This window comes from Ochotona curzoniae, unplaced genomic scaffold (genome assembly GCF_017591425.1).
Source record: "Ochotona curzoniae isolate NIBS_2020 unplaced genomic scaffold, NIBS_Ocur_1.0 contig_883, whole genome shotgun sequence".
In the NCBI taxonomy this organism is placed as follows: Eukaryota; Metazoa; Chordata; class Mammalia; order Lagomorpha; family Ochotonidae; genus Ochotona; species Ochotona curzoniae.
This window is the reverse complement of record NW_024466599.1, coordinates 49,137,705-49,163,268: the sequence shown is the minus strand read 5'-3', so window position 1 is coordinate 49,163,268 and position 25,564 is coordinate 49,137,705. Positions and strand designations below refer to the sequence as shown.

Here is a 25,564-nt window from a genome sequence, read left to right as displayed (position 1 = left end):
CAGCTGGGACTAGAACCGGTGCCCATATGGGATCCTGGCGTGTTCAAGGTGAGGGCTTTAGCTGTTAGGCCACCAAGCCAGACTCAATTTCTACTACTATTTTAAAATTTTTATTTATTTTTATTGGAAAATCAGATATACAGAATGAAGGAGAGACAGACAGAAAGATCTTTGATCCACTGGTTCATTCCCCAAGTGGCCACAATCGTGATCCAAAGCCAGGATCCAGCAGGTTCTTCTGAGTTTCCCATGCAGGTTCAGGGTCCCAAGCCTTTGAGCCATCCTCTACTCTTTTCCCAGGCCACAAGAAGGGAGCTGGATGGGAAGTGGGGCAGCCGGGATACAAACTGGCACCCATATGTGATCCCAATGCATGCAAGGCAAAGACTTTAGCCACTAGGTTAAGCGCCAGACCCATTTCTAGTACTTTTATAAGGACAAATTTTGACATGATATATTATTCTTGGTTAGAGGCTTTCTTTTAGAATATACAGTGTATCATTCCATTTTCTCCTGGCCTATTTGGTTTCTGTTGAAAAATGCACTGATAATTGTTGTTCCCCTGTATGTGATTTGCTGCTTATCTCTTGCAGATATTTTTGGAAGATTTATTTCACTTATTTGAAATGGAGAGATTGAGAGAGGGAGAAAATGAAGGAGAAAGAGAGAGAGAAAAATTGAGATTCTTTTATATGCTGGTTTCACTCCCCAAATGAACAGGGCTGTTTCTTACAGAGTTCATAAACTTTTGTTAACTGTGTTCTCAAGTTCTTCTTTGGGCACTCACCTTGAGAACACAGCTATTCTCTTGTTCTGATTCTCAATGGAGAAAGTTAATGCCAGGCATCTCCGTTTGGCCACCTTCAAACCCAGCCCAAACACACGCCCCTTATAATTGTTGTAAATAGTACAGTGACAACCCATTTATCTTCAGTGAACAAGACACTTCCCAGTTGCCAGGTGCAGTGGTAAGTGAAACAGTCTCCACCTCACAGAACTGATCAACCAGTACAGGGTTTTTTTTTGTTGTTGTTGTTGTTTTTACTGAAAACAAGAAACACAAAATTAGGTACATATATCACAGGCTATGACAAGTGTTAAGGAAGAGATAGTCATAATTCTAAGAGAATACATCGAATAAATTGGAGGATAAGTCTTGAAAAAGCCACTCAGGTGATAATGAGCCAGGAGAAAGGCCTCAGGGCATAGGGAAGGCCAAGTGCAGATGCACTAAGGAAAAAAGAGATGGGAGTATTCCGGCATTCAGAATTGTTCCAGAGTGACTAAAAAACTAAAGGGAGAAAGTTTGAGAAAGTGGGAGAGATTGGCTGAAACGGATCAGATGGGACCTTACTTTAGAGATTGACTGAAACAGATCAGATGGGACCTTACTTTAGAGATTGGCTGAAACAGATCAGATGGGACCTTACTTTGGAGCTTACAGGTAAAGGACTGGGGATAGAGTGTCAACTCTTGGTAATACAGTGTCTAAAAAGAACGAGTTTAAGATGAACATGCCACTCAGCCACAGGTATAAAAACTGTAAACTTGGCTTATAATCATGATACTATCATTACTTTTTACTCCGAGGCAAATTCAAAATGGTTATAGGAAAAAAAAAATGAATTAAAAATGTTGATTTTGTTGCCACAACTTTGAAATCCATGCATAATTCTTTTGATTATACACATTTCTGGACTTTCTAAAAAGAATTTTAAAAAGGTTTATGTATTTTTTTTATTTGAGAGGTGGGGCAGATGAGAAAGAAATATATCTTTCATTTACTAGGTTCATTCCTTAACAGCCAGGGTTGGGCCAAGGAACGCCAGGAGCCTGAAATGGCAATGGCCTCCCATACAGGTGGCAGGAACCGAGGTACCTGGGCCCTAATCTGCTGTCTTCCAGGCACATTGGAAGGAAGCTGTATTTGGAGCAAAGGCGAAATAGTATCCAGGCACTCCAATATGGGATGTGGTGTCTCAAGCAGTAGCACTATAACCATTCTTGAAGAGATAAGATTTTTCACCAAAATAAACTTTATTCCGTTTATCCTGTTTTTCTATAAACTGTTTTTACATACCTCTGTACCAGCATATTATAATGAATAATCAACATAAATCCTCTGTGTCTCAGAATGAGAAGATATCATCCCAAATTTTAATAGTATAAGTCCCTTATAACTAACAATAAAGCCTAAAGTGTCTTACTGCTTTAAAAACAAATCTCATTTAATTATGACTCACTGATATAAATGATTTTAATTTCTAATTATGTTTTTCAGACAGCATAAAATGGAAGATTCTGGTATAATATCTGTAACTGAAAAAAAAGAAGAAATCAAACGTGAAAAAAAATCTGGAAAAAGCATACAACATTCAAAACCATGTATCGGGAGAGGACGTGTATATTATGCCAAATTCATTAACACAAATGCAAGAACATACAATGAACCTGTTCCCTACATAGATCCCAAAAAAGGGCCAGAAGAGCAGGTTGGACAGATGTTCATTACATACAAATAGAGATTTAGATTCAGAAGCTTTTTACAGGACACTTTGGCCATAGGTGATTTAAGGATATAACATCTCAGATTAGTATTATTTGTACTCCAGTAGACGCAGAAACCTGGAATGATGCTGCCAAATAAATTTTGCATACAAACAGTATATAGAGAGAAAGGAATCCAAATAATCATTTTTCTATATAGGGCTAGATTATAGTCACTAAGTATTACTTGGAGAGTACTTAAGAAAATTTCTGAAATACTATGTTGTGACATACATTCTAATATAAAGATTTCCCATGATGGTTAGCAATTCAGATACTTTCTGTAAAATAACTACCAGTTATTGAAAAGTATAAAGTGTTAGAGATGAACAAAGTGTTTTATATGAATTATATCCTTTAATTCTATCACAGTTTCTATGAGATATTATTGGTAATATTTTACAGATAATGACCTCCAATGAGGTTAACACATCTGAGGTTACATAGCAGGCAAATGCCATTCATGTTTCTGACAGGACTGTTGGATAACCAAAGCACAGTCTTAATCACTTTTCCATGTTAATATAGTCCGTTATCTTTTTATGTCAGCTTTGTTGAGGTATAATTTGTTATATTAGTTGCTATTTTGCTACTATAACTCATCTTAATGTAAACACTGTATTAAAACAACACTAATCTATTCTCTTGTATTGTTATGACAGACAAGCCCAACCTCCGTCTCTCTGGGTGTTGGTAGGCTGATTGCTTCTGCAGGCTGTTAGAGAGGGTCTCTTTTCTGCCTTTTTCTAGCTTCTGGAGGCTGTCTGTATTGCTGGACTCATGGTCATGGCCCCTGACTGCTCAAAGCCAGCAGCATTGCATCCCCTTCTCTGCCTGCCTGACTCTCCTGTCATCCTCTCATCTCTGGATCCTTATGATTACACAAGGCCTACCCAGCTGATCAGGATAATCTCCCCATATCAAGATATGTGATCATATCTGCAGAGTGATTTGCCATGTGCAGTATCTATTCACAAATTTGGGTGACTGAGACCTGAATATCTTAGGAGTGAGAGGAACATTGTTTTGGTTACCACATGTATACAGTAAAATTCACCCTTCCAAACGCTTGATTCTATTGTAAGCTTAGGCAAAGGTAAAAAGTCATGTTAGCCACCACAGTCATGCTGTGGAACATTTCCATAACTCCCAGAGGTTTCTCCTATGCCCCACTGTGGTCATCTCCTTTCCCTACTCGAGCTCCTGGGACCAATGATATGTTGTCTACAGCTTTGTCTTTTCCCACAGTGTTGTGTAACAGTCCTCAGTTTGTTGAATCTGTCTTCTTTCAAAATACTGCATTTGGGATGTCTTCCTTTTGTTGCTTGTATCACTCGTTCAATTCTGTTGCTGTTGCATGCTTCCTGTATGGCTTTGGACAAGTCATTCCTTCTAAACTTTCATTTGTTTGTCTATGTAGTGAGGATGGTAGTCATCTCTCTCCAGGACTTTGTGACGATTAAAGTAGAAACTTCTGTCAGATCCTTAGGTATTCATACAGTAGTGAGCAAAATAAATGGGAAACAGCCTGTCATTGTTGCTTGCATTCCTGGCAGAGGTGGGGAGAGGTAAATAAAATGAGTAAGCTGTATTAGGAATGTCAAATGGTAGTGCTGGCTGGCATAGAAAGTGGAGGAGTAAGGAATGCTGGAGGTACAGCTGTAATTTAAAACAGCTAGAAAGAGAGAAGTCCTCAGTGAGAACGTGGTATTTTAGTGAAAACCTGGAGGAGCAAGAGGGTGTGAACACTTAGGGACCTGGCTGGGGAACATTCGTAATGCACAAGGGAAGCAGCCAGGAACTGTAGGCTCTAGCAGCGGCACAGTTTTGGTCTGTTACTCTCCAAACAGCTGTGGGGATCGAAGTCCACCAGTGTTAGCCTAGGGCAGGATGCCATGGGCGAGGACATGGCGTAGTGCTTGGTCCAGTGAGTTCCAAATGCTCCCTTCCATGGCAGAGGTACTAATGCTTTCTCAGATGGGAGTTTTCCAGCACGCCCTGTGAGGAAGGAAAAGAGAACCACCTTAACCGCGTCATGCGGCAGTGGCAGTGGCAGCCTCGCCCTGCTCCACTTTTTGTTCATCCTGCCTGTGCACCAGTTAGGAGATGTCATTTAACTGGACATTTAAATGGCATTTACTTTTGATAGCTCTCCACACGGATAACATCGACTGTTCTTTGTCATAAAATAGCATAACCGGGCTCTGTGTGACTGTGAGATCTTTTCAAGGAAGGAATTCTGTAGTCAAACACATCTTAATATCCTAGAATAGCCTCTTTCAAGGGCAATTTTAAGGTTATTGCATTTTATAAGTGTTCCCTTGTTTGTACTATAGTGCTAAATATTTTGGATGTCTAAGAGATTGGTCATTATTGTTAGCCCAGACCTACATTGGTAAAATACATCTGCTACAGTAGAAAGGCAGATTAGTGAAGTCCCTGTATTTCTTACAGAAAACTAGTGAATGCCTCTACCAAGCTCTAGTGCAGGGTTGAGTCTAAAACTGTTCACTGTTTCCATACTTAACTTGCAGACACTGAAGAAAAGCTGAAAAGGCATTTCAAGAATAGAAATGTGAAATGGAAAAATTTAAAGAATTAATCCTATCCATTTCTAGACTCCTAGTTTGTACATGTCTTTAAAAATTGAAAAAAGGTGACAGCTGATACAGTCAAAAGACCAAGTGGCAGAATAGCAGTAAAATCATTGCCTATTGCTTGTTGAGCCTTTAAAAAAATTGGTGAAAGATTGAAATGAGTTCAGGTAAGAGATGCTAATGATGTGTATGAGTGAGAAGAGTTAGGAGAAACACTGAAGATTCATCAGAGAGTTAAAGGTATGTTTGCTTTGGAGTGAAATTAGGAGATGTTCACATTTAAAAGCAAAAAACAACAATGAAACAAGTATGTATATTTTCAAGTACCCAAGGAGTAATACAGGATGCTTATTTTCATGTATTTGTAAGCTTTGTCCATTTATTTAAGATGACAAGTTTCCATTTAAAGGTTAGCTTGGTTAAGAAAAAAATTAACTGGTTTATATTAATATTGGCTTTAGCATAAGAGGAAAGAAAATAAGATTACCTAAATATTGTAAATTATATCTGATACTTGGCTTAATTATTTAACAAAATTTTTAAATGAAACTGTATGCATTTTTTACTTAGGAATATAAATTGAAGATGCTATGGAAGGTTGTAAAAAAGGAGATTTAGCTCATAATCTTCTGATGACAACCAGTTTGTCTTGTGTTTCTAGAAATTGTTACTTGAGAAGAGATTATAATAGGCTTATATTTTTCAAAATCCATTTTTAGGACATTTTTGGAGTATAATTTTTGCTGTCTTGTCTTGGCCAGACCACTGTGACTGCTGCTTTGGAGCTGGGCTTTCTGCCTCTTGCCTTTTCCTTACTGGCTGTACCACTTTTCCCCAAGGATTTCCCCTTAATCTCCCAAAGAACGGAAAATGAGTGATGTTTACTAAACCATTTCTAAAAGCACAGGGTTGGCAGAGATATAACATAGGCACTGACTGACACTGACCTCTCAGTGTGGCCAGGGGGCCTTCCTGATGCTGGGGGAATGGAGGCATTCCCAAAGTCAAAAGCCTCCAGTTCCTGATGGTGGATCCCCAGTGACCTGCCGTCCCATCCAGAAAGGAGACATGCCTTAGGCTAGGAAGGAGAAGTTCTTCCTTTCTCTGAGTTCATAGTATTCAGTTGAGATCAACTCTTTGTTTATGCAAAACTCCCCGTTTAACCTACACAAAGTCACTACCCTAGATCACTTTACCAGTTTGGTTTATTTGAAAATAACCCCACATCAATACTCGCAAACCCTCCCTGTAATTCAAATGTATGTGTTGGTACACAGAGTGGTAAATTGTTTATATTAGTCATTTCCTTCAATATGAGGTGAAGATAAAAACAAGCTCCATTTATCTACTTTCATCTCATAGTCTCTTACGAGCAAATGCTTAGACCAAAAAGGCATTCAAATGTGTCTGGGCATATAACATGTTCTCACTCTTCAGGAACAAATCAATTTTCTGGCATAAGAAAGGCTATCTGGAAATAGGAACAATAACAGTATTTTCAACTGTAAGATTTCATTCAGCTGGAGATGCATCCAATTTATAGCACTCATCAGAATACTTTTGACAATTACAGCTTTTTTTTTTTTAAAGATTTAAAAATTTTTTTTTACTGGAAAGTCAGATATACAGAGAGGAAGAGAGAGAGAGGAAGATCTTCCATTGTATGATTCACTCCCTAAGTAGTTGCAACAGCCAGAGCTGAGCTGATCTGAAGCCAGGAGCCCAAAGCTTCTTCCAGGTCTCCTATGCACACGCAGGGTCCCAAATTTCTGGACCATCCTTCACTGCTTTCCTAGGCCACAGGCAGGGAGCTGGATGGGAAGCAGGGCTGCTGGGATTAGAACCAGCGCCCATATAGGATCCCAGTGCATGCAATGTGAGGACTTTAGCTGCTAAGCTACCACGCAGGGCCCGACAATTACAGTCTTAATGTCACTACCATAATTTAGGAAAAGGGATTCATAATTTGCTTTATATTTGCAAAACTAAAGAAAACATTTTGGTAAAATTCCGAGTTTGTTCATAAGGTAAACTGACATCTCTGCTTTAGAGATAACTTTTGTATGAAGTTCTTGTTTAAGAAAAACATTGCAATGTAACAAGTATTTTCTAGGGGTTCGCTTGTCCAGGAAACACTTTTTAAATTATTAGCACGGGTTTGTGATCAACAAAAGGAGATGGTAAGAAATGTATGTCCTTGACATAGAAGAATTTACTGTTACTAACGTGGTTTAAACATTTACATCCTCTAAAATTCACATTGGTATTTAATTGCCATTGTGACAATATTAAGAGGCCACCAGATTCCATTATCATGAGTGCAATTAATGATGCCATTTTACAAGGCCAAGTTCAGTGTCTGTTATTTTTTTTTAAAGATTTATTTTTATTATTTTTTTATTGGAAAGGCGGATATACAGAGAGGAGAGACAAAGAGGAAGATCTTCCATCCAATGATTCACTCCCCAAGTGAGCACAATGGCCGATGCTTTGCCAATCCGAAGCCAGGAGCCTCTTCCGGGTCTCCCACGCGGGTGCAGGGTCCCAAGGCTTTGGGGCATCCTCGACTGCTTTCCCGGGCCACAGGCAGGGAGCTGGAAGGGAAGCGGGGCTGCCGGGATTAGAACCGGTGCCCATATGGGATCCTGGGCGTGCAAGGCGAGGACCTTGACCACTGTGCCATCGTGCCGGGCCCTGGTTTTTTTTCTTTTTTTTTTTTTTTTTTTTGTTATTTGTTTTCCTGTTTTTCTTTCTGCCATGTGAGTACACAGCATTCAAGGTGCTATCTTGGAATTGGAATTGCCTAACCTGCCAGAATATTTGTGTTAAATGTGCCTACCTCCCAAAATGTGAGCCAGTAAATTCTAAATTACCTAATCTGTGGTCCTGCATTAGAGCAGCCAAGGCATAGAAGACAAGGTACTTACAGCAGAGCCTCTGTTTTTACTTTAGAAATGATTCAGGTAGTGCTTCTTAGGTTCTGCATCCCTCAGTAAATGTAATGTAGCACACAAGTTAGCAGAAAGCACAGACGGGGGAGGGCTTGAATTGTGACGCTGCTGTTGGTGCCCCTGAATGATGTACCCTGGGGAAGTCACGTAATCTTACAGTGTTCTCATTTGCAAGGTTGATGTGCCTCCATCACACAGTTGTGGTGAGAGCAAGATAGGTCTATAAATGCCCTTCTGTGGGGCATAATAAATACTATCAAAATTATGAAGTGGAGGGTAGGAGCACTACAAGAAGTAGGCGCTCTGAAAACAGTAAATTTTGACTATTTTTAGCCAGACAGTGAGAAGACACCATCTGTTTAGTAATCTGTTCTAGAATTTTCCTAAGATCTATATGAAGTGTAGTTATTTTAAAAATTCACCTTTAGCCCATTATGAAAAATGAGACATTTTACAGCCTCTCCTGTTCTCCACAGTTCTCTGCTTTTGCAATTTCTATGATCTCTACAGAATCTATCCCCGAGTCCATTTGCCCTTTCTTCTGTTATCGCTGGTTGCAACTTTTCAGTGGCTGAAAACTGGCACTAATTTAAATTAACAAAGTGAGATCTAACTCTGTCCTCAGGGTTTACTTCCTTCTTTCTTTTTTATTTTTAAGATTTAACTTATTTTTATTGGAAAGGCAGATAGAGAGAAGGAGGGGCAGAGAGAAAGATCTTTGGTCTGTTTGTTCATGCCTCAAGTGGCCACAACAACCTTGAGCTGAGCTATTCAAAGCCAGGAGTCAGGAGCTTCTTCCTGGTCTCCCACACAGGCACAGGATCCCAAGGCTTTGGGCCGCCCTCACCTGCTTTCCCAGGCCTCAAGCAGGGAGCTGGATGGAAAGTGGAGCAACCAGGACATCAACCAGTGCCCATATGGGATCCCGGCACATGCAAGACGAGGGTTTAGCCACTAGACTATCAGGCTGGGCCCCACTTCCTTTTTGGTACATGCTTATCCCAGCTTTTTCAGTTGGAAGGAAGTCCCTATAATAAAGAACCTACAGTTGAATGGTTAGACTTGCCTTGATTTCTTGCTATAAACATTTTCCCCCCAAAATCTTATTTTTCTGCTTTTGTCCCATTTTGTCAATTTCTCGAATTTTTAAGCAATTTTCTGATGACATCAAATTTTAAAAATTTGATATTGTGCACCTCTTTTTATATGTACCTGTTTTTAGAAACTAGGCTCATTTGAGAGCCTCCTATATAACCACATAGATTTCTTCACATGGCTTTTGCATTTTCTATCAACATGGCCTCAACTGTATTTTATGAGTTTTAGGTATTAGAATCATATTTTCATTCCAACTGAAGCATATTTTATGACTTTTTGACTATGGAATCATGGTTAAATTTTTAAAAGCTAGGTCCATGGCCTGTGGCCCAAATAGTTTTATTATGCTCAGTTACTCTCATTCCCTGATTGTCCAAAATCCCCTTAAGTGTCATAACTAACTTCCCTACACCATCCCCACGCTAGGTTCTACTGGTTTTTATAGTTTTTGCTCAGAATTAGGTTGAGCAGCCTTTCTTCTTATGGATTTCTCAACTACTGAGATGAAATTTTCATGTGCGAGTGAAGATTCTTTTATCAGTTCTCACTTTGCTATATGCTTAGGATTTAGTGCCAAAAATTCAGTGACATCAGAGATATTTCCCAGTAGAACACTTTTTATAAATCAGACTTTAGTGAATTCATGAGAGTTGTAAGCAGTACTCTATAATGACATAGAAGATAAATCAAAATAGAATGTAGAAATAGCTAAATGCATTGCATATAAGTGTTTTGTGAAATTTTTGTTTCAATATTATATCCATAGAAATGTTTTAAAAAATCATGAGAAATTCATATTATGGAAATATTAGCCTGTTTTCAGGGGACTTTTTTTGCATCAAAATGAACTTTCAATTCCATTTTCCATTAAGTTTTTGAAGTTTCCTCATGTGTGTACCATTGTACATGACAAATGTATTTCATTATGGGGGTTATAGAGTGAAAAATTTGAAAATCACCATTTTAGATGTTTGTAAATTATTTTTATTACAACAGAAAACATTAAATATATAAATCTTATGTTCAATATTTTATATATATATATATATATATATACCCATGTATACATGATGGAATTATAGTATGAAACAAAAATATAACATTTACATTTTGCCACTCTATCCATTGGTAGAGGGTAACTTAGGAATTTAGTAGTGGTGTTCTAGCTGAATATATATTACAATTTACTTTCAAATGCCTTTTAAGAAATACAATCTTTGTGGGAAAATATTTATTCCTGGATTTCAAAACTCTATTTTAATACTAGAATATCCAGTTACTGATTGATTCATGCACATCAAACAATACATGAAAATGTCCTACAATATCCAATTTTATTTTTCTATTTTTTTTCTGTAAAGGGAGACTGGTGGTCACATGGTAAAGAACTGGAACATTCCTTCCAGCCACCTTATGATACTAAAAGCACCCAGAGGAGCGACTTCCAAAAGCCATCCTGTCCATTGGTTTTGCCAATCAAACACAGCAGGATACAAAAGCCTTCTTGTGGAATAGGTAAGTTTAGCAGCAGTAACACTTTATTATTATTATTGTTACCTCAGGTTACTGCTATCAAATTAAGATATATGTGCTGATACCTCTTGGGAAAACTTCTGCTGTATTGGAGTTGAAAATACACACACTGCAAATGCAGCCTTTGACAAGTCTGTCCCATTATCCCTTCCTAGTACAGTATACAGCTCCTCTCAAAACACATTTACTGCAACATACTGAAAATTTTACTGACCGTTAATAGCAGCTTCGAAGTCAGACATCTAGTAATGCTCTGTTGGTTGCCAAAATTTTAAATTAAGATTATTAAAACAGTAGGTAACAGGGCCCAGCACAGTAGCCACTGGCTGAAGTTCTTGCCTTGCACGTGCTGGGATCACATATGGCCACCAGTTCTAATCCCGGCAGCTCCACTTCTCATCCAGCTCCCTGCCTGTGGCCTGGGAAAGCAGTAGAGAGCAACCCAAAGCCTTGGTATCTTACACCTGCTTGGGAGACCCGGAAGAGGCTTCTGACTCCTGGCTTTGGATCAGCTTGGCTCAAGGCTTTTGCAACCTCTTGGGAAGTGAATCAATGGACAGACGAATTTCCTCTGTCTCTCCTCCTCTCTTTATGTCTGACTTTGCAATAAAAAAAATTAAAAATCTTTTAAAAAGTAGTAGATAACACTAAATAACAGTGTTCCTCAAAATGAACCGGGAGGAACACTAGTATGCTGTTTGATGTAGATGTCGCTCAGAACAATGAATATGATAAACATTTTGAAAATGAATTTAAAAAGCAGATTTTCTTTAGCTACAGAACTCTGAAAACCTTCATCCAAGTATGAATATGACAAATTTCCAAGAATAAAGAATTTTGTTTCCTCCACTTATTGTCTTACCCTTTTTTAATTATCTCACACGACTGGTGTCAAATGTTAAAGAATTATCTTTAAATGTACTATTAAATATTTTCAGATCTAAAATTGACTTTATCTGAAAGTACCATTTTATTAAGACTAAATCATGTATCTGTTTCTCAAACTACCTCATGTCTGCCTCTGACAAAGGATTTTAGCAGGTTTTAAAACAAGTTGCAGGATGAAGTCATAGCAGTGAATTCTCACTCTGGTCCTCAAAAGTTAATAAGCTAAACTTCTAGTAAACTCCTGCCACAGTGCACAACAAAGAGCTACGTAGAGCGGTCAAGAATGTTTCACTTGGGGTAGAAGTTTAGCATGTTGGTATCTTATATATGAGGACCTGAGTTTGACAGTTGGTTCTGGCTCATGGCTCCAGCTTCTAGCTAATGAGAACCCTGTGAGGCAATGGTGATGGTTCAGTACTTGGTTTTCTACCACCTGTGTTGGAGACCTGGTTGAGTTCATGGCTCTTGTCTTCAGCCAAGACCCAATTCTGGCTGTTGAGAACTTTGAAGGAGTAAACCAGTAGATGGGTACCTGCTGGGAATGTCTCTGCATCTCAAATAAATAAAAAGTTCTAGTATCTCATTGAGTAGTAGGCTGACTGCAGATAGTGATAGTGTACAATTTGTTTTGTACCCCCTCCAAAAAGAATTTTGAGTTGTTTTCATAGTAAAGAAATATTAACTGTTTGAAGTGAGAGATGTTTTCCCTAATTGGACATGACTCAATCTTCACATTTATTGCAACAACACATGGTGTCCCATAGATACATGTACATCTAGGGTGTCAGTTAAACATTTTTAAAAGTTTTTTTTTTAATTAACATGGAATAAAGCAGGATTTATGCAAGAATACAACAGAGTTAATATCTTCAGCATTCTCAAGGAAAGCAATTATAACCTAGGAGAGAATTTATTTGGCATGGATACTAGTCATTTTCTTAAGTGGCATATGGTATTGAACCCACTGAGAAAGAAATGAAATCTAGCATAATATTTAGCCCTTAAGTGAAGAAAATATATTTAATTATGTAATATTTGCAAGTTAAATAAAATATATAAAGTTTAAATAATAGAACTTATATTAACTTTCTAAGAAAAGCAAATATACGATTGATTAAAGACAGGAGGAATGGGCTTTGTTCTATAGACAACATCCAATCTTTTTTTATTATTATGAATTGGAAAAGCAGATTTGGAGAGATAGGAAGATATAGAGCTCTTTTGTCTGTTGTTCACTCCCTGAGGTTTAGCCAGTGAGCCATCATGCTGGGTCCCATCCAATCATTCTATAAGCAATCTCCCATGAGCTAGTCGGTTTTCCTGGAGTAAAAAGTTCCAAACCTTGCCCAAGATTTGGAATAGAAAAGCCAAAATTCCTTCATTAATCTTGTTACAACTTCACTTTGTATCCCTGCCCCATACTCCTTTTCTCATCCAATTCCCAGGACAACTGGAATGCTACGATATAAACGTACTCAATTTTTACCTTTCTCGTCTATCCCTGTAAGTTAGCTTCCAATCTTCTGTGGCCTACTCAGTTGTTACCCATTCATCTGCTTACTAGCTTCCAAACCTGGGTGTTTTGTTTTGTTTTTGTTTTTATTTCTTTTTAAATTATTAGCATCATTTTATGAGACAGCTCCATAAGCCCTGGGATTTCCCCTGCCCCCTCCTGAAGACCCCTCCCTGCCCATTGAATTCCACTATATCATTGCTATAGCATAGCTCTTCATAACAGTCATATGTTGATCACTGCGGGCATGGACAATGGCAGAGAGTCCAGCATCCTATTGTCAAGATATAGCTAATAGCTTCATTAGTAGACTATCTTTGATCTGGAAGTAGAGATGCACACTGCACTGGACATGACAGTCTCCATTACACAGTCACTGTTTTTGTTTTGTTGTGTCGTGTTGTGTTCATCCTTAAGGATGTAAACCACTTAACTTTCTTTGTTGTCTCTGTCCTGGGAACGAATAGGAGAGAAATGCATTTGTTGAAATGCAAATCAGTAACTTTGTTGACATCTATACTTCTCATGGAACTTAATGTTGCTTCAGAGCTTAAAGGTTTTTTTTTTAAAATGATTTAATTATTTTTAGTGGAAAGGTAAATTTACAAAGGAGAATCAGAAAAAGACACAGGTTCGCATCCAAAAGATCACAAGGGCCAAAGCCAAGCCAGTCCAAAGCCAGGAGCCTCCTCCAGGTCTCCCACATGGGTGCAGGGTCCCAAGGCTTTGGGCCATCCTATATTCTTTTCCATAAGCAGAAGCTGAATGGGAAGTGGAGCAGCCAGGACACAAACCAGCACCCGTATGGAATACTGGGAGAATTAGCCTATTGAACCAGCATTCTGGGCCCAGAGTTTAGTTTTTTGATTCAGGGCCTACCATTGAAGTGTTATTTTGTTTTACTTCAGTTTATGAAATGAGACTAATTCCTTTTTAACAGATTTTTGTGAGACATGAATGAAGTAATATGTGAAGTACAGATCATAGTGCTTGGTACATAATAAATAATACATAGTAACTATATTATTAGTTATTATTAGTTATTAGTTGCATTGTATTAAATTTGGTGATGAGTTAGAAGTTAACTTTGGGAATCTGGCGTGATTCATTTTTTTCTCTCTATTCTTTCATTGGCATTTCTCATTGCCAAGTTCATTATTGTATCCTCGGGCATAATAAAACTCAATAAATATTTATTAACTAGTTAGATCATAATTGCATATTATTCCACATATTACTTAAATTCATAATGTGATTTTAAACTAACATATACAAATGCAACAGTGGCCTTTGACTTATTAATATTTTAGGTAGTGTTTGGGTATGAGATGAAAGTTATTTAGCAGAGAAAATACTTTAGTGTTATAATATGTATATAAGCCAGCTGCACATAAATGTGCACTAATGTCAATTGAAAGTCCTCACATAGTCATTCTGTTCCATCAGCCCACTTAATTACGCCTGGGCTTTGGCATTTCAGCAATGTTATCTTGTACTGACAATGAAAGTGCCCTTTATGTCTTGTGCCACCACATAGTTTCCTGGCTGCCTTCCCCAAGCAGTTAACAAATGGCTACACTCCTTCATTCTGACTACACAGAAGCCTTAACTCACAAAACTTCATACACTGGGAAGATTGATCGAATTTCATACTTAAAGAAAATGTGATTATTTACAAATTATTTGATATTTTAAAATGTTTTTGAATAGGTAACTCACAGTGGTTTTTGTTGCTACTCTGGTGCCAATCTAGAACAATGCTTTCTTGCTGTAGTTATGTTTATTTCTCTTTCAAATTCTTGAAAATCTATACTATTTTACATGAATAATCTTTTAGATTAGAGGAGAATAAAAACTATTGAAAAGATGAAGTTTCTTCTTTTTTTAAGATAAAGTTTCAAATAGAAAAAGATTCTTCTGTTGAATGTTTTTCAAGCAGATACAAGCAGAAATTAAAAGAAAATTTCTTAGTGAAACCTCTATGTTTCCACTGGTACAAGGAACAAACTGTGTGTTTGAATAAATTCTGGTTTTCCTGCTAAAATATAAATGGCTATATACCGGCTTGTTTGGAAAATTTGTAGTTTAATTAGATCAAGTTTCCAAGAAACAGTGAATTTCAAACATTCTTCTCAGACTTAGTCTTATTTTTGTACTTCTCATCTAACAAAGCTTCTTTCAAGTAATTGCTTTGAATCCAATTTGAGTCCTTAAGTAGAGTAGCCACTAAGAACCTGAATGTCGTCTTTGATGTTTTCACACTTGGATGTTCTTCACCATTGTGAGCTTTTTTGAAAGTCTTCTATGAATGCTTCAATGAACACAGTACTTACATCGAATTCTAATAGATGGAATATTTGGGTAAAGAATTTCTGTAATAACTTTATTTACTATTCTCTTTTAGTCCTCATTGAAGAAACGAGTCCTTTTTTGAGTTATTTTGAGCTTCTAAGAGTCTCTAGGTCACTATTTAGAGGAGGATTCATTTTAATTGATTTGACTTCTTCCTATGAGGTACTTCTGTTTCAGTTATCTGTATAGCAATCCCCTTCACTTATTAGTTGTTTAGAGTAACAGTGATCTAATTTTCTCACTGTTCTACAATCTGGCCTGGGCTTAGCAGGACAGCGTGCCCTGCTATTGTGATGGTGGGCGCTTGTATGACTGTAGAGACTGTCACTTGTGGCAGGTAGTCTAAGGACTGGACTTCCTAATGCTGGGATGAGCAGGCCCAACTTCTCCATCTGCTCTCTCCATGTGGTTTCTTTAGCTTTCCTGATAACTCAGAGCTTCCAAGAGTGCAACAGAAACTGCATTTCTTCCTTCATGTTGGTGTCCAGAACTGGCACATTGGCACTTCGGCCATATCCCACTAGTTAAACATTCATCACAAGGCCAACACACATTTACAGGGAAGGGATGCCACAAGGGTTTAAATATTTAGATGCAGGATTCACTGGAAATGCCAGTGTAATAGGCTAGAACAATGTCCTTATGTAATAGTATTTAGAGTAAAGGCTTGGGAGGAGTGGCTGTCTTCATCTTTCTTGGTTTGAAAATATCTTTAAATTCTCCTCACTATCAACAATTATACTGTGGCAAGGTGTGGCATAATATGTTTCAATATAAGACCATCAATGTCGAAGATAGCCTTTTTGATCAACATAGCTTTAAAGTAATATTCCAGTTTTAATATCACAAAATCTAAAAATGTTTCCTTCCTTAAACCCTTAATATTTTGCATGAAATAAGAATGGTGACTTTAATTTGTTTGCTATTTAATTTGAGTGAACAAGTGAAATACACCTTAAGGGGCCTGGCGCAATACCCTGGTGGCTAAAGCCCTTGCCTTCCTTGCTCATGGCAGGATCATATGGGAGCTGGTGCTAATCCCAGTAGCCCCACTTCCCATACAGCTCTCTGCTTATGGCCTGGGAAAGTGGCCCAAAGTCTTGGGACCCTGAACCCACATGGGAGACCTAGAAGAAGCCCCTGGCTTCAGATCAGCTCAGATCCAGGGGTCCAGTTACTTGGGGAGTGAATTATAGGACAGAAGATCTTCCTCTCTGTATATCTAATAAAACTAAATCTTTTTTTTAAAAATGAACCTTAAGAATGACTCCCAGTGTTACCTTGGCAGCTGAGATGTTGGTTTAAGTGTCCTGTTCGTGTGCTACATTGGGTTACTTGGGTTGGAGTCCAAGCACCAGCTCCTGATTCCACCTTGCTGTTACTGCAGACCCTGGAAAGAAGTGATGCCTCAAGTAACTGGGCTCCTGCCACCACTGTGGGAGACCTGGATTGAGTTTCTAGCTCCTGGCTCTGGCCTAGCCCCAAGCTTGGCCTTTCCATTACAGGCATTTGAGTAGCAAACCAATGGGTGTGAGTTACTCTTTCTCTTTTCCTCACCAGTAAACAAATTTAAAAGAGATTTTAACCCTTTCCTAACACTTCAATAATTCATATAAATCTTATGAATTAAACCTAGAAGATATTATATAGTCTTATATAAATCTTAAACTAAATCCAAATCTCTCAGACATCTTAATATACTATTTATAGACTTAATCTAATTTCCTTAAGCTGTCAGCATGACACTAGAAATCTATTAGATCAAATTTTCTTCTGACATAATTAAAAGATTGTAGGTTTAATTGTATTTTGTGTTTATCATCTCTATGTTTAATCTAAAAGCTCCCAGGTATGAATATATTTAGCAACCAATTATTTTAATGGTAGATCATAAATCCTAAATTATTGAGCTTGAATATTAATAAAGCTTTAAAGTATTTGTTTTGCAAAAAAAAAAAAAGCTATTCTGTAACCAATATTTGTTATCCTAAAAGATAAGGTGCTTGTTATGTTGTTTATATTAAATCAGGACTATGGCTAAGTGTTGTGGATGGCTCTTAAAAACTGAGAAATAAGTATATGTATTGTATGTTACATCATATTTAAAATACATATACATTGTGAAGTGGCTGAACTGGGCTAGTTAACTGACATTATTCACCTGACTGCCATTTCATAGTGAGAACACTGTTTTTAAAGATTTATTTATTTGTATTGGAAGGGCAGATTTACAGAGAAAAGGAGAGAGAGAGAGATTTTCCACCTGCTGGTTCACTCCCCAAGTGGCCACAATGGCCAGAGCTGAGCCAATCCAAAGCCAGAAGCCAGGAGCTTCTTCCTGATCTCCCACACAGGTGTAGGGTCCCAAGGCCTTGGGCCATCCCTCTGTTGCTTTCCCAGGCCACAGACAGGGAGTTAGATGGAAAGTGGAGTAGCCAGAACACAAACCATTGCCCATATAGGATCCTGGCACTTGGAGGTGGAGGATTAGCCAGCTTAGCCATTGTGCCATAGAACTCTTAAAATCAGTTCTTTTGAGTGTTATTTATTTGAAAGACAAAGTAAGAGAGAAGGAGAGAGAGAGAGGGGGAGAAACAGTAAGAGGAAGGGTCTGCTGGCTCGCTCCCCAAATGCCTACAATAGCTGGGGCTGGGTCAGACTGAAGCCAGGATCTCCATCTGCATCTCCCAGGTGGCAGGGACTCTTGGCCCCTCTGCTGCCTCCCAGGCACATTAGTAGAAATCTGCATCTTCAGCAGAAGGGAGACTCAATCCCAGGCATTCCAGGATAGGATGCAGGCCTGCCAAACAGCTGTGCTATTGTCATTGCACAGCTACTCCCCTTAAATCTATCCATTGACACCTTTTAAGAATACAATGCGTTATTATAAATTTTGGTCACCATGCTGTATATCGTGAACTTATTTCTCCTAACTGAAATTTTATATCCTTTGACCAACATCTCCCCAATCTATACTTGCAGAGGTTTTTTATTGATAGAAATTTTGCCTTTTGCATTTCAATAAAATATGAATTTTATAATTGAATTCATTATACTTAGCATTTTCCATACAGTAGATATGGAATTGTTTTGACTGAGAACTTGCTGGCTTTGGATTTTAACCTTAATAGCAAGCATGTGTATTTCTAGTTTGAGGAAGATTCTTATTTGTGGGCCCAGTGTAGTAGCCTAGCTGCTAAAATCCTTGCCTTACACATGCCAGGTTCAAATATGTACGCAGATTCTAATGCTTACTGGCCTGCTTCCCATTTAGCTCCCTGTTTGTGGCCTGGGAAAGTAGTCGAGGAAGGCCCTAAGTGTTGGAACCCTACACCTGCATGGGAGACCCAAAAGAGGCTCTGGGCTCCTGGCTTCAGATCAGTTCCAGCTGTCGTGGCCACTTGGGGAGTGAATCAACTGACGTATGATCTTCTTCTCTGTCTCTCCTCCTCTTTGTATATCTGACTTTGCAATAAAAACTAAAAATAAACAAATACATAAAAGAAGAAGAACTTCCTCCTTTAAAAAAATTCTTTACTGTCTCAACTGCTACTTCCATCTTAGGTGGCTGCAATGTTAAACAATTCTCTGCTTGTCTTTGATAAACACCTCTATAACATGCTATAAAGACAAGCACTGTGAATGAAGTTTCTAGAGAACTACCCACCATGTTAGCAGCAGCCTCAGTATCTGTGAGGCTCCTGGTTTTGAAAGTTTCTGCAAAAGGCAGGGGCAGAGGGAGTAGAAACAGTGAAAATGCATAAAGCCTAGCGCTGCACTTTGGATGTAGTTTGGATGAATCCATGTACTAGGGGCTTGGTACTGACTGTAATGGTGTTTTACAAGGGGTAGAACCTTTAAGAGATGACATCCTATAGCAGAGAGGAAGGACCTTACTGCCCCCTTTGTGTGTGTGTGGATCTGATCTCCTGTATGGCCATGTGATCTCTCACTCATATTGCTTCCTAGAATTGTAATACCAGCCCCTATGAAGTAATATAGGCAATAAGGTCCTCTCCAGAGATGGCCCTATGCTGTTTGAACATTAAGCATCCAAAACTGTGAGTTAAACAAATTTTTATAAATACACAGATATGTTATAAAGACCTAGATATTCCGTATACTGTTGAAAAAAGCATCTAGCATTGTGGTGCAAGTGGTTAAGCTGCTACCTGTGACGACTGGTATTCTGTATGGACACTGGTTCACGTCACAGTTGCTCTAATTTTGACCCAGTTCCTTACTAATGTATAGCCTGGGAAAGTAGGAGAAGATGGCACAAGTCTTGGGACCCAACGACCACCCATGTGGGAGACCTGGATGGAGTTCCTGGCTCCTGCTTTGGCCTGGCTGAGCCCTGACAATTGCTGCCACTTAGGGAGGAGACCCGCAAATGGAAGATCTCCACAACACCCTGCTCTCACGCCATTTCTCCCTCTGTCCTTGTGATTCTGCCTTTCAAGTAAATACATCGTGAAAACAGTGGAAATAGACATGTTTATTGTGGACATTAGGTGATTTTTCTTAAATGCTCATTAGATTATTATCTTTCGTTAATTTCCAGAGTTCTGAAAAAGTTGATGTTGATCTTCTTACAGTTTTTGTGGAGGAACAGCTTTTCAGAGGTTCTTATTCTACTATTCCCTCTGGTAGAAAATGAGACGGAGACTGGATAGCTTCACGCACCACAAAATGAGTTTTGGCCATTGCCATTTGCTGTCACTCTACTGGATTCATCCTCTATTTGGAAGCCACCCCTACCACTTTAAACTGTTTAAAAGAGGGATCACTTAATGAAGGCAATCCTTTGATGCTTTTAATATACCAGCATGAACAATTGCTTGGGGAATGGTGGAGGAAGAAATGCCCGAGGGGGCAGCAGGCACCCATTTTCATCAGCTCCTTATCCTGGAGGGAATCTATGCTATTCAGCTGTTACTATGTTGACAACATATGGCTAGGCAGCTAATGCCAGTTTCCAAGGCCTGGGACCAAACAATGAATTTCCCAAGGCAATGCGGGGGAGGGAGGTATTCAAGAGCATATTTTAAAAGCTGTCCCCAGACCTGTTTTCATTTGACGGCAGCTAACCTTCATACCCTCATGCCCAAGCTGCCACCAAGCCTTCATACCAGTTCACTAAGGCGTTTGAGTTTTGCAAAATGTTTTGATAATTCAGCAGATCCATGCTTCCTTCTATATTCTATGGAATCTCCTTTGGTCAGGACATGAGAGAGACCTGTTCCTTTTCTATATTAAGGCTCTGTGAAATTTGACCTCAGCATTAGAGGTAAATTATAAACATTGCCCTAATTTTCAAAAATCTGAAAGCAAATTATTATTCATATTTTACAGAGGAAAAAATTTAATCTCAAGTTAAATGCTCTTCTCAAAGTCACATGGCTATGAAATGTAATTAAATCGCAATTTTGAAACTTATCTGTCTTGTCTCACAACCCATATTTTGGATGTCCTCACCCAATTCATATCCTTTGTTTCATTTTGCCCCAGATATAATCAAATTGTTTTTGAAAACACTAATGTTCTCTGTGCTAGACTATGATATTCATCCGAAACAACTGACATAAGTATCAGTAGAATGTTCCTGATGTAGTTATCATTTCTTCCTTTTTTTTTTTGTCTGTTTCCAAAGATTTGTCATCCAGCTCTGATATTCTTTCTTCTGCTTCATCAAGTCTGTTGTTAAGGGTTTCCACTGTATTTCGTACATATTGAATTCTTCATTTCTAAAATTTCAGCTTCATTTCTCCTTAATATCTCTATCTCTTGGCATGATTTTTCATCTAGCGTGTATGGAATTTTTTAATCTCATGTATTTGATTCTATGTGTTTTTGAGTAATCTTATTCTTTTGAAATTCTTGTCTGTCATTTCTTCAGTGTCTGTCTTCACAATCTAATATTCAGCTTTGTGTTCCTTCTGGAGAGTTACACTGTCTTCCTTGTTCATTTTTCTTGTAATTCTATTTTTTAGTTTTAGACATTTGTAGAAATGTTTGCTGATTTTCTTGCCTCAGAGGCTTAAGGAGTGTCTGCTTCTGCAGTGGATATCCAGAGGATGTGCTGGCTTGGGCCAGGAGCTTGTGTGTGTGTGTGTGTGCTTGAGAGTAGGACAAGAGTCCAGGCTGACATCTAAGTTGGACCTGGTAGACTTCCTCTGTTGTCAGCAGTGGGGAGGGCATGTTCATATTGGCTGTCATGGCCGAAGCCTTGGCTCCTTACTACGAAGATGATCGATGCCCAGGGTTAGCCCATAGTGCTTACACACTCCTCCCACACATGCACTTGAACCACACTAAGGATCTATGCAGTCCTCAGTGTGAATACAGAGCCGTCTGTGATGATCCACCACAGGCATGTGGGCATCTCTGAACCCAATGACCTAGCTACACTGCATGGTTCATCAAGGAATCACACCAGGCTTCCACAGTCACTGAGAGCAAAGAACTGGCTCTCAGCCCAGAAGCCAGCCCCATCCCTGGAGAGAAGAGGTGCTCTTGGAAACAGCTACTGGTTACTGCTCTGCCGTGGCAGTGAGGGTCTTTGAATCCAAGATATAGTGGGGGGAAGAGAGTGCATCACAGGTGTCCTGCGCCCTGCCCATCTTCAGGCCATGTTGAAAGTCAGTGGGGACCACAAACTTAACCTCCAGTAAAACCTAGCTGCAAATACATGGATAGCAGAAACCTATACATTACCAAGATGCCCCTTCCTTCCTGCTAATCACTTGGTGGTGCCCTTATAGGAAGCTGGGAAGAAAGGTGCTCCCCTTTCACTGAGTTAGGTGGCCACCCTGTCTGCCCCCACTCCAACTAGTGCTGCCTACTTATACTGTCCATGCTGCAGTATGACTTGCTCTTCTGAAGTATGACTTCATTCTGTAGAATTTCCACTGCAAACTTCTCTCCAACTCTCCCCTGGGAATGCATTTCCTTCGCTCTTCTGTTGCCATCCCACAAACAAAATCAGTCCCTTCACTATTCAGCTGTCTGAGATTCCTTTTGATGAAGTTATTACATTCTAGTTGTAAAAAATAAGTTGACAAATTGTACTTTTGCTTCCCCTAAAATTTATTGGTATTTGTGCAAAAAGCATATGTGATGCATTTTAAGCTAGTATACTTTCATTATATTAATATTGATTGAATTAGCCTTTGAAATCACTGTGATTTTAATAATTATATTACACATGTGTGGGCCAATTTGGTTATCGTGATATAATTCTCTTTTTTGAAGAATGATAAATACGTGTGTGGTATGTAATCCTGCATATTAACAATTTTCATGAAGTGTGACTATTATACTGATTGTATTTCCGTATATGAATGTACTTTTTATTCAGATCTCATGGAACCTCTTTCCTTTCCCTTAGTTCCACTTGCCTCTCCTGATGTGTCAACAGAACATCAAAATAATTTTATAGAACGCATCTCTTTTATACATCAATATGATGCCCGGAAGTCTCCCAATGAGCCTATCCGGGGAAAGGTGAGATAGTACTTAGAATTAACTGCGTAATACACAGAATAGATTTATGCTGTAACTGTAAGCCTTTCAGGAATAATCATCCTTCTAAAAGTCTAGTTAAGTTAAGCAAACTGATATAGTGGGGTAGAATCCCATCTATATGCCATAGTAAAAACTAGGGAATAGTATTATACTTTGAATCACACTCTTTAGAATTTATATGCTGATCATTTTCAAAGGAGTTCATAAAAATTTTTAGAAGCTCCCAAATCTGGTTCCCTCCCCCAAATACCTGCAGTGGCTAGGTGGACTGAAGCTGAGGGCCGTGTCTCCTTCGTGAGTGACAAGGACTTAACTACTTGAACTGTCACTGCCAAAGTTCACATTTGCAAGAAGCTGGAATCAATGGCAGAACCAGGAATCAGACCCAGGCACTCTGACGTTAGAAGATGTGCACATCACAATCAGCGTCTTAACCACTATGGCAGACACTGGGCCTGCTAACCTTTTTCATAGGCGTCATGTCTGTGCAGCAGGGAGCTCTATGTAAGGCTTATGAAGCCAAATAGAACTGATGGAGTCCTTCGCTGAATCCTTATTTTTAAGCTACAAATATTTACTTTCATTATAGCTAAGGCTTTTATTGGAACTAATAGGCTAAATAGACTAATTTGGAATGAAGTCATAAATCCTTAGATCTATGAATTGAAATTGCATCATAACATCCTGTCACGTAAGAAGTGAAATTTGGTGTGAACTTTGTTATACAAGCTAATGACAGAAAGGTTGAGAATGCGGAATGCTCAGATGCTTCTTTGATTTCCTGCTCCTGGTTTTTTCCCTTCCTGTGCCATCTCTGGTGCACACAGATAACCATTGTGAAGCATCTTTAGGTTTAGAGTAGGGATCAGCGAGCAAAGAAGTAAAAAATAAGTGCCAGCATCCCTAAGATTGAGCTACCCAGGAATTCAGTGCACAGCTGCCTTTTCCAGAACGTGTGTTCCCTGGTTAATGTCAACTTTGTTTTCCTTTCCAGAGACATGGAACTTTTGTGCAAAGAGAGATAAAACCAGGGAGTAGGCCAAGAGTTCCTAAGGGAACAGAGGGATTACTGAACGCTCCAAGGTCATGTTCATCCAAACAGTCCAAAAACACAGAGAAAGGAAATTCAGCGGAAAGCAGAATGATCTCACCAGGTCTCTGCCGACAAAAGTCCCAAGAGCTGTTAAAGACTTAAAATTCACTTATCAGAAACAGATGTCAGACAGGCAGCCAAGGCATGCCCTGAAGTCCTGAGAGAAGGGAGAAGATGGCGAGAATTTTTCAAATGGCTCTAGGAGATGCTCTTCTCACCAGGCGTGAGCCTTTAATTCCACCAATAAAAAAGTACAGATAAAACAGGGCAAATTACCTTCTCCAGATAAGAAATCCCTGAAATGTAGAGATGTTGCAATCATTATACAGGTCCCGGCGCTTGCTTTTTTTTTTTTTTTAATCTATCATCTTAGAACATCTCATGTACATAAGTGAGACAAAGCGTTAAAAGATCAAATACACTCAGATTTTAACACAGTCCCCCATTTGCAAAAGATCATGCAGTTGATGTCAATCTTGCAATATTTGTAAGCATAACAGGCTTTTTTTGCACAAAAATTAATGTAGTTAACAAATAATAAACTTTAAGAAGACATGGTTTAGTTACAAATCTTGGACCAAACAGGTGGGAAAGTTGGCTGTAATTCATATGAGCTGTGCGACCTTGGGTAAGCTACTGAGGCTCTCTGGGCTTCAGTTTTCTTGTAATTTTAGCAGAATATCAACTTCATAATATTATCAAGGAGAAGATTATGTAAATTAATCAGTAAATGGTCCGTGTAAGCACATAATCACTGTTCTTAGAATTTCAAGAAATCGTGATTTATAATATGCTGTTTTCCTCATTTTTCTTGAATTCAGAACTCATACACAACTAGGCGTGTGAAATCTATAGTAGCTATCATTAACAATTCAGTAAATACTTAAAATAGTTAATAAGAAGGTTAAAGTTTCTAATACAAGGAAGTTATGCGATGTCTGATGTGTTACATATGCCAGCTTCCACTGTCTGGTCAATCTGCATTGTATTCTATAAATACATTATTATATGATGAATTCCTCTAAGGAACACAAACATATAGCATCATTTCTGAAAGTAGAAGATAAACACACAAATACACACTTTATTCAAACACATGATTACTTAGAACATCAAAATATTTCCAAAATTATTTTTCTACTTAAGTTCTAGTACTAACACAATCAATTTTTTGGATGAGTTTGGTAAGGATTAATTCCACTAGTTATTTCTATTTGATTCATTTGATGTGCCACAAAATATCACTATAGTATAGGTGACACTGCAAGTAGAAGTGGGTAGAGTATGCCTCTGCTGTAGATTTAGAATTCTCCAGGGGGCCCAGTGTGGTAGCCTAGCAGCTAAAGCCCTCACCTTGCGTGCGTTTGGATCCCAAATGGGCGCCGATTCTAATCCCAGAACCCCCGCTTCCCATCCAGCTCCCTGCTTATGGCCTGGGAAAGCAGTCAAGAGTAGCCCAAAGCCT

The 25,564-nt window shown here is 38.7% G+C and overlaps 1 protein-coding gene across 1 annotated transcript in view; it reads left to right on the top strand.

The window, feature by feature from the left end:
* Positions 1-24,371, top strand: part of CUNH2orf73 (chromosome unknown C2orf73 homolog) — a 33,093-nt gene extending 8,722 nt beyond the window's left edge. Inside the window, exons 2-5 of the mRNA XM_040994056.1 lie at positions 2,282-2,492; positions 10,555-10,708; positions 22,870-22,985; positions 24,001-24,371. Coding sequence (XP_040849990.1) covers positions 2,282-2,492; positions 10,555-10,708; positions 22,870-22,985; positions 24,001-24,201 — 682 coding nt within the window. The 3' untranslated portion in view covers positions 24,202-24,371. The remainder of the gene's footprint in view (positions 1-2,281; positions 2,493-10,554; positions 10,709-22,869; positions 22,986-24,000) is intronic.
* The last annotated feature ends 1,193 nt before the right edge of the window (positions 24,372-25,564 follow it).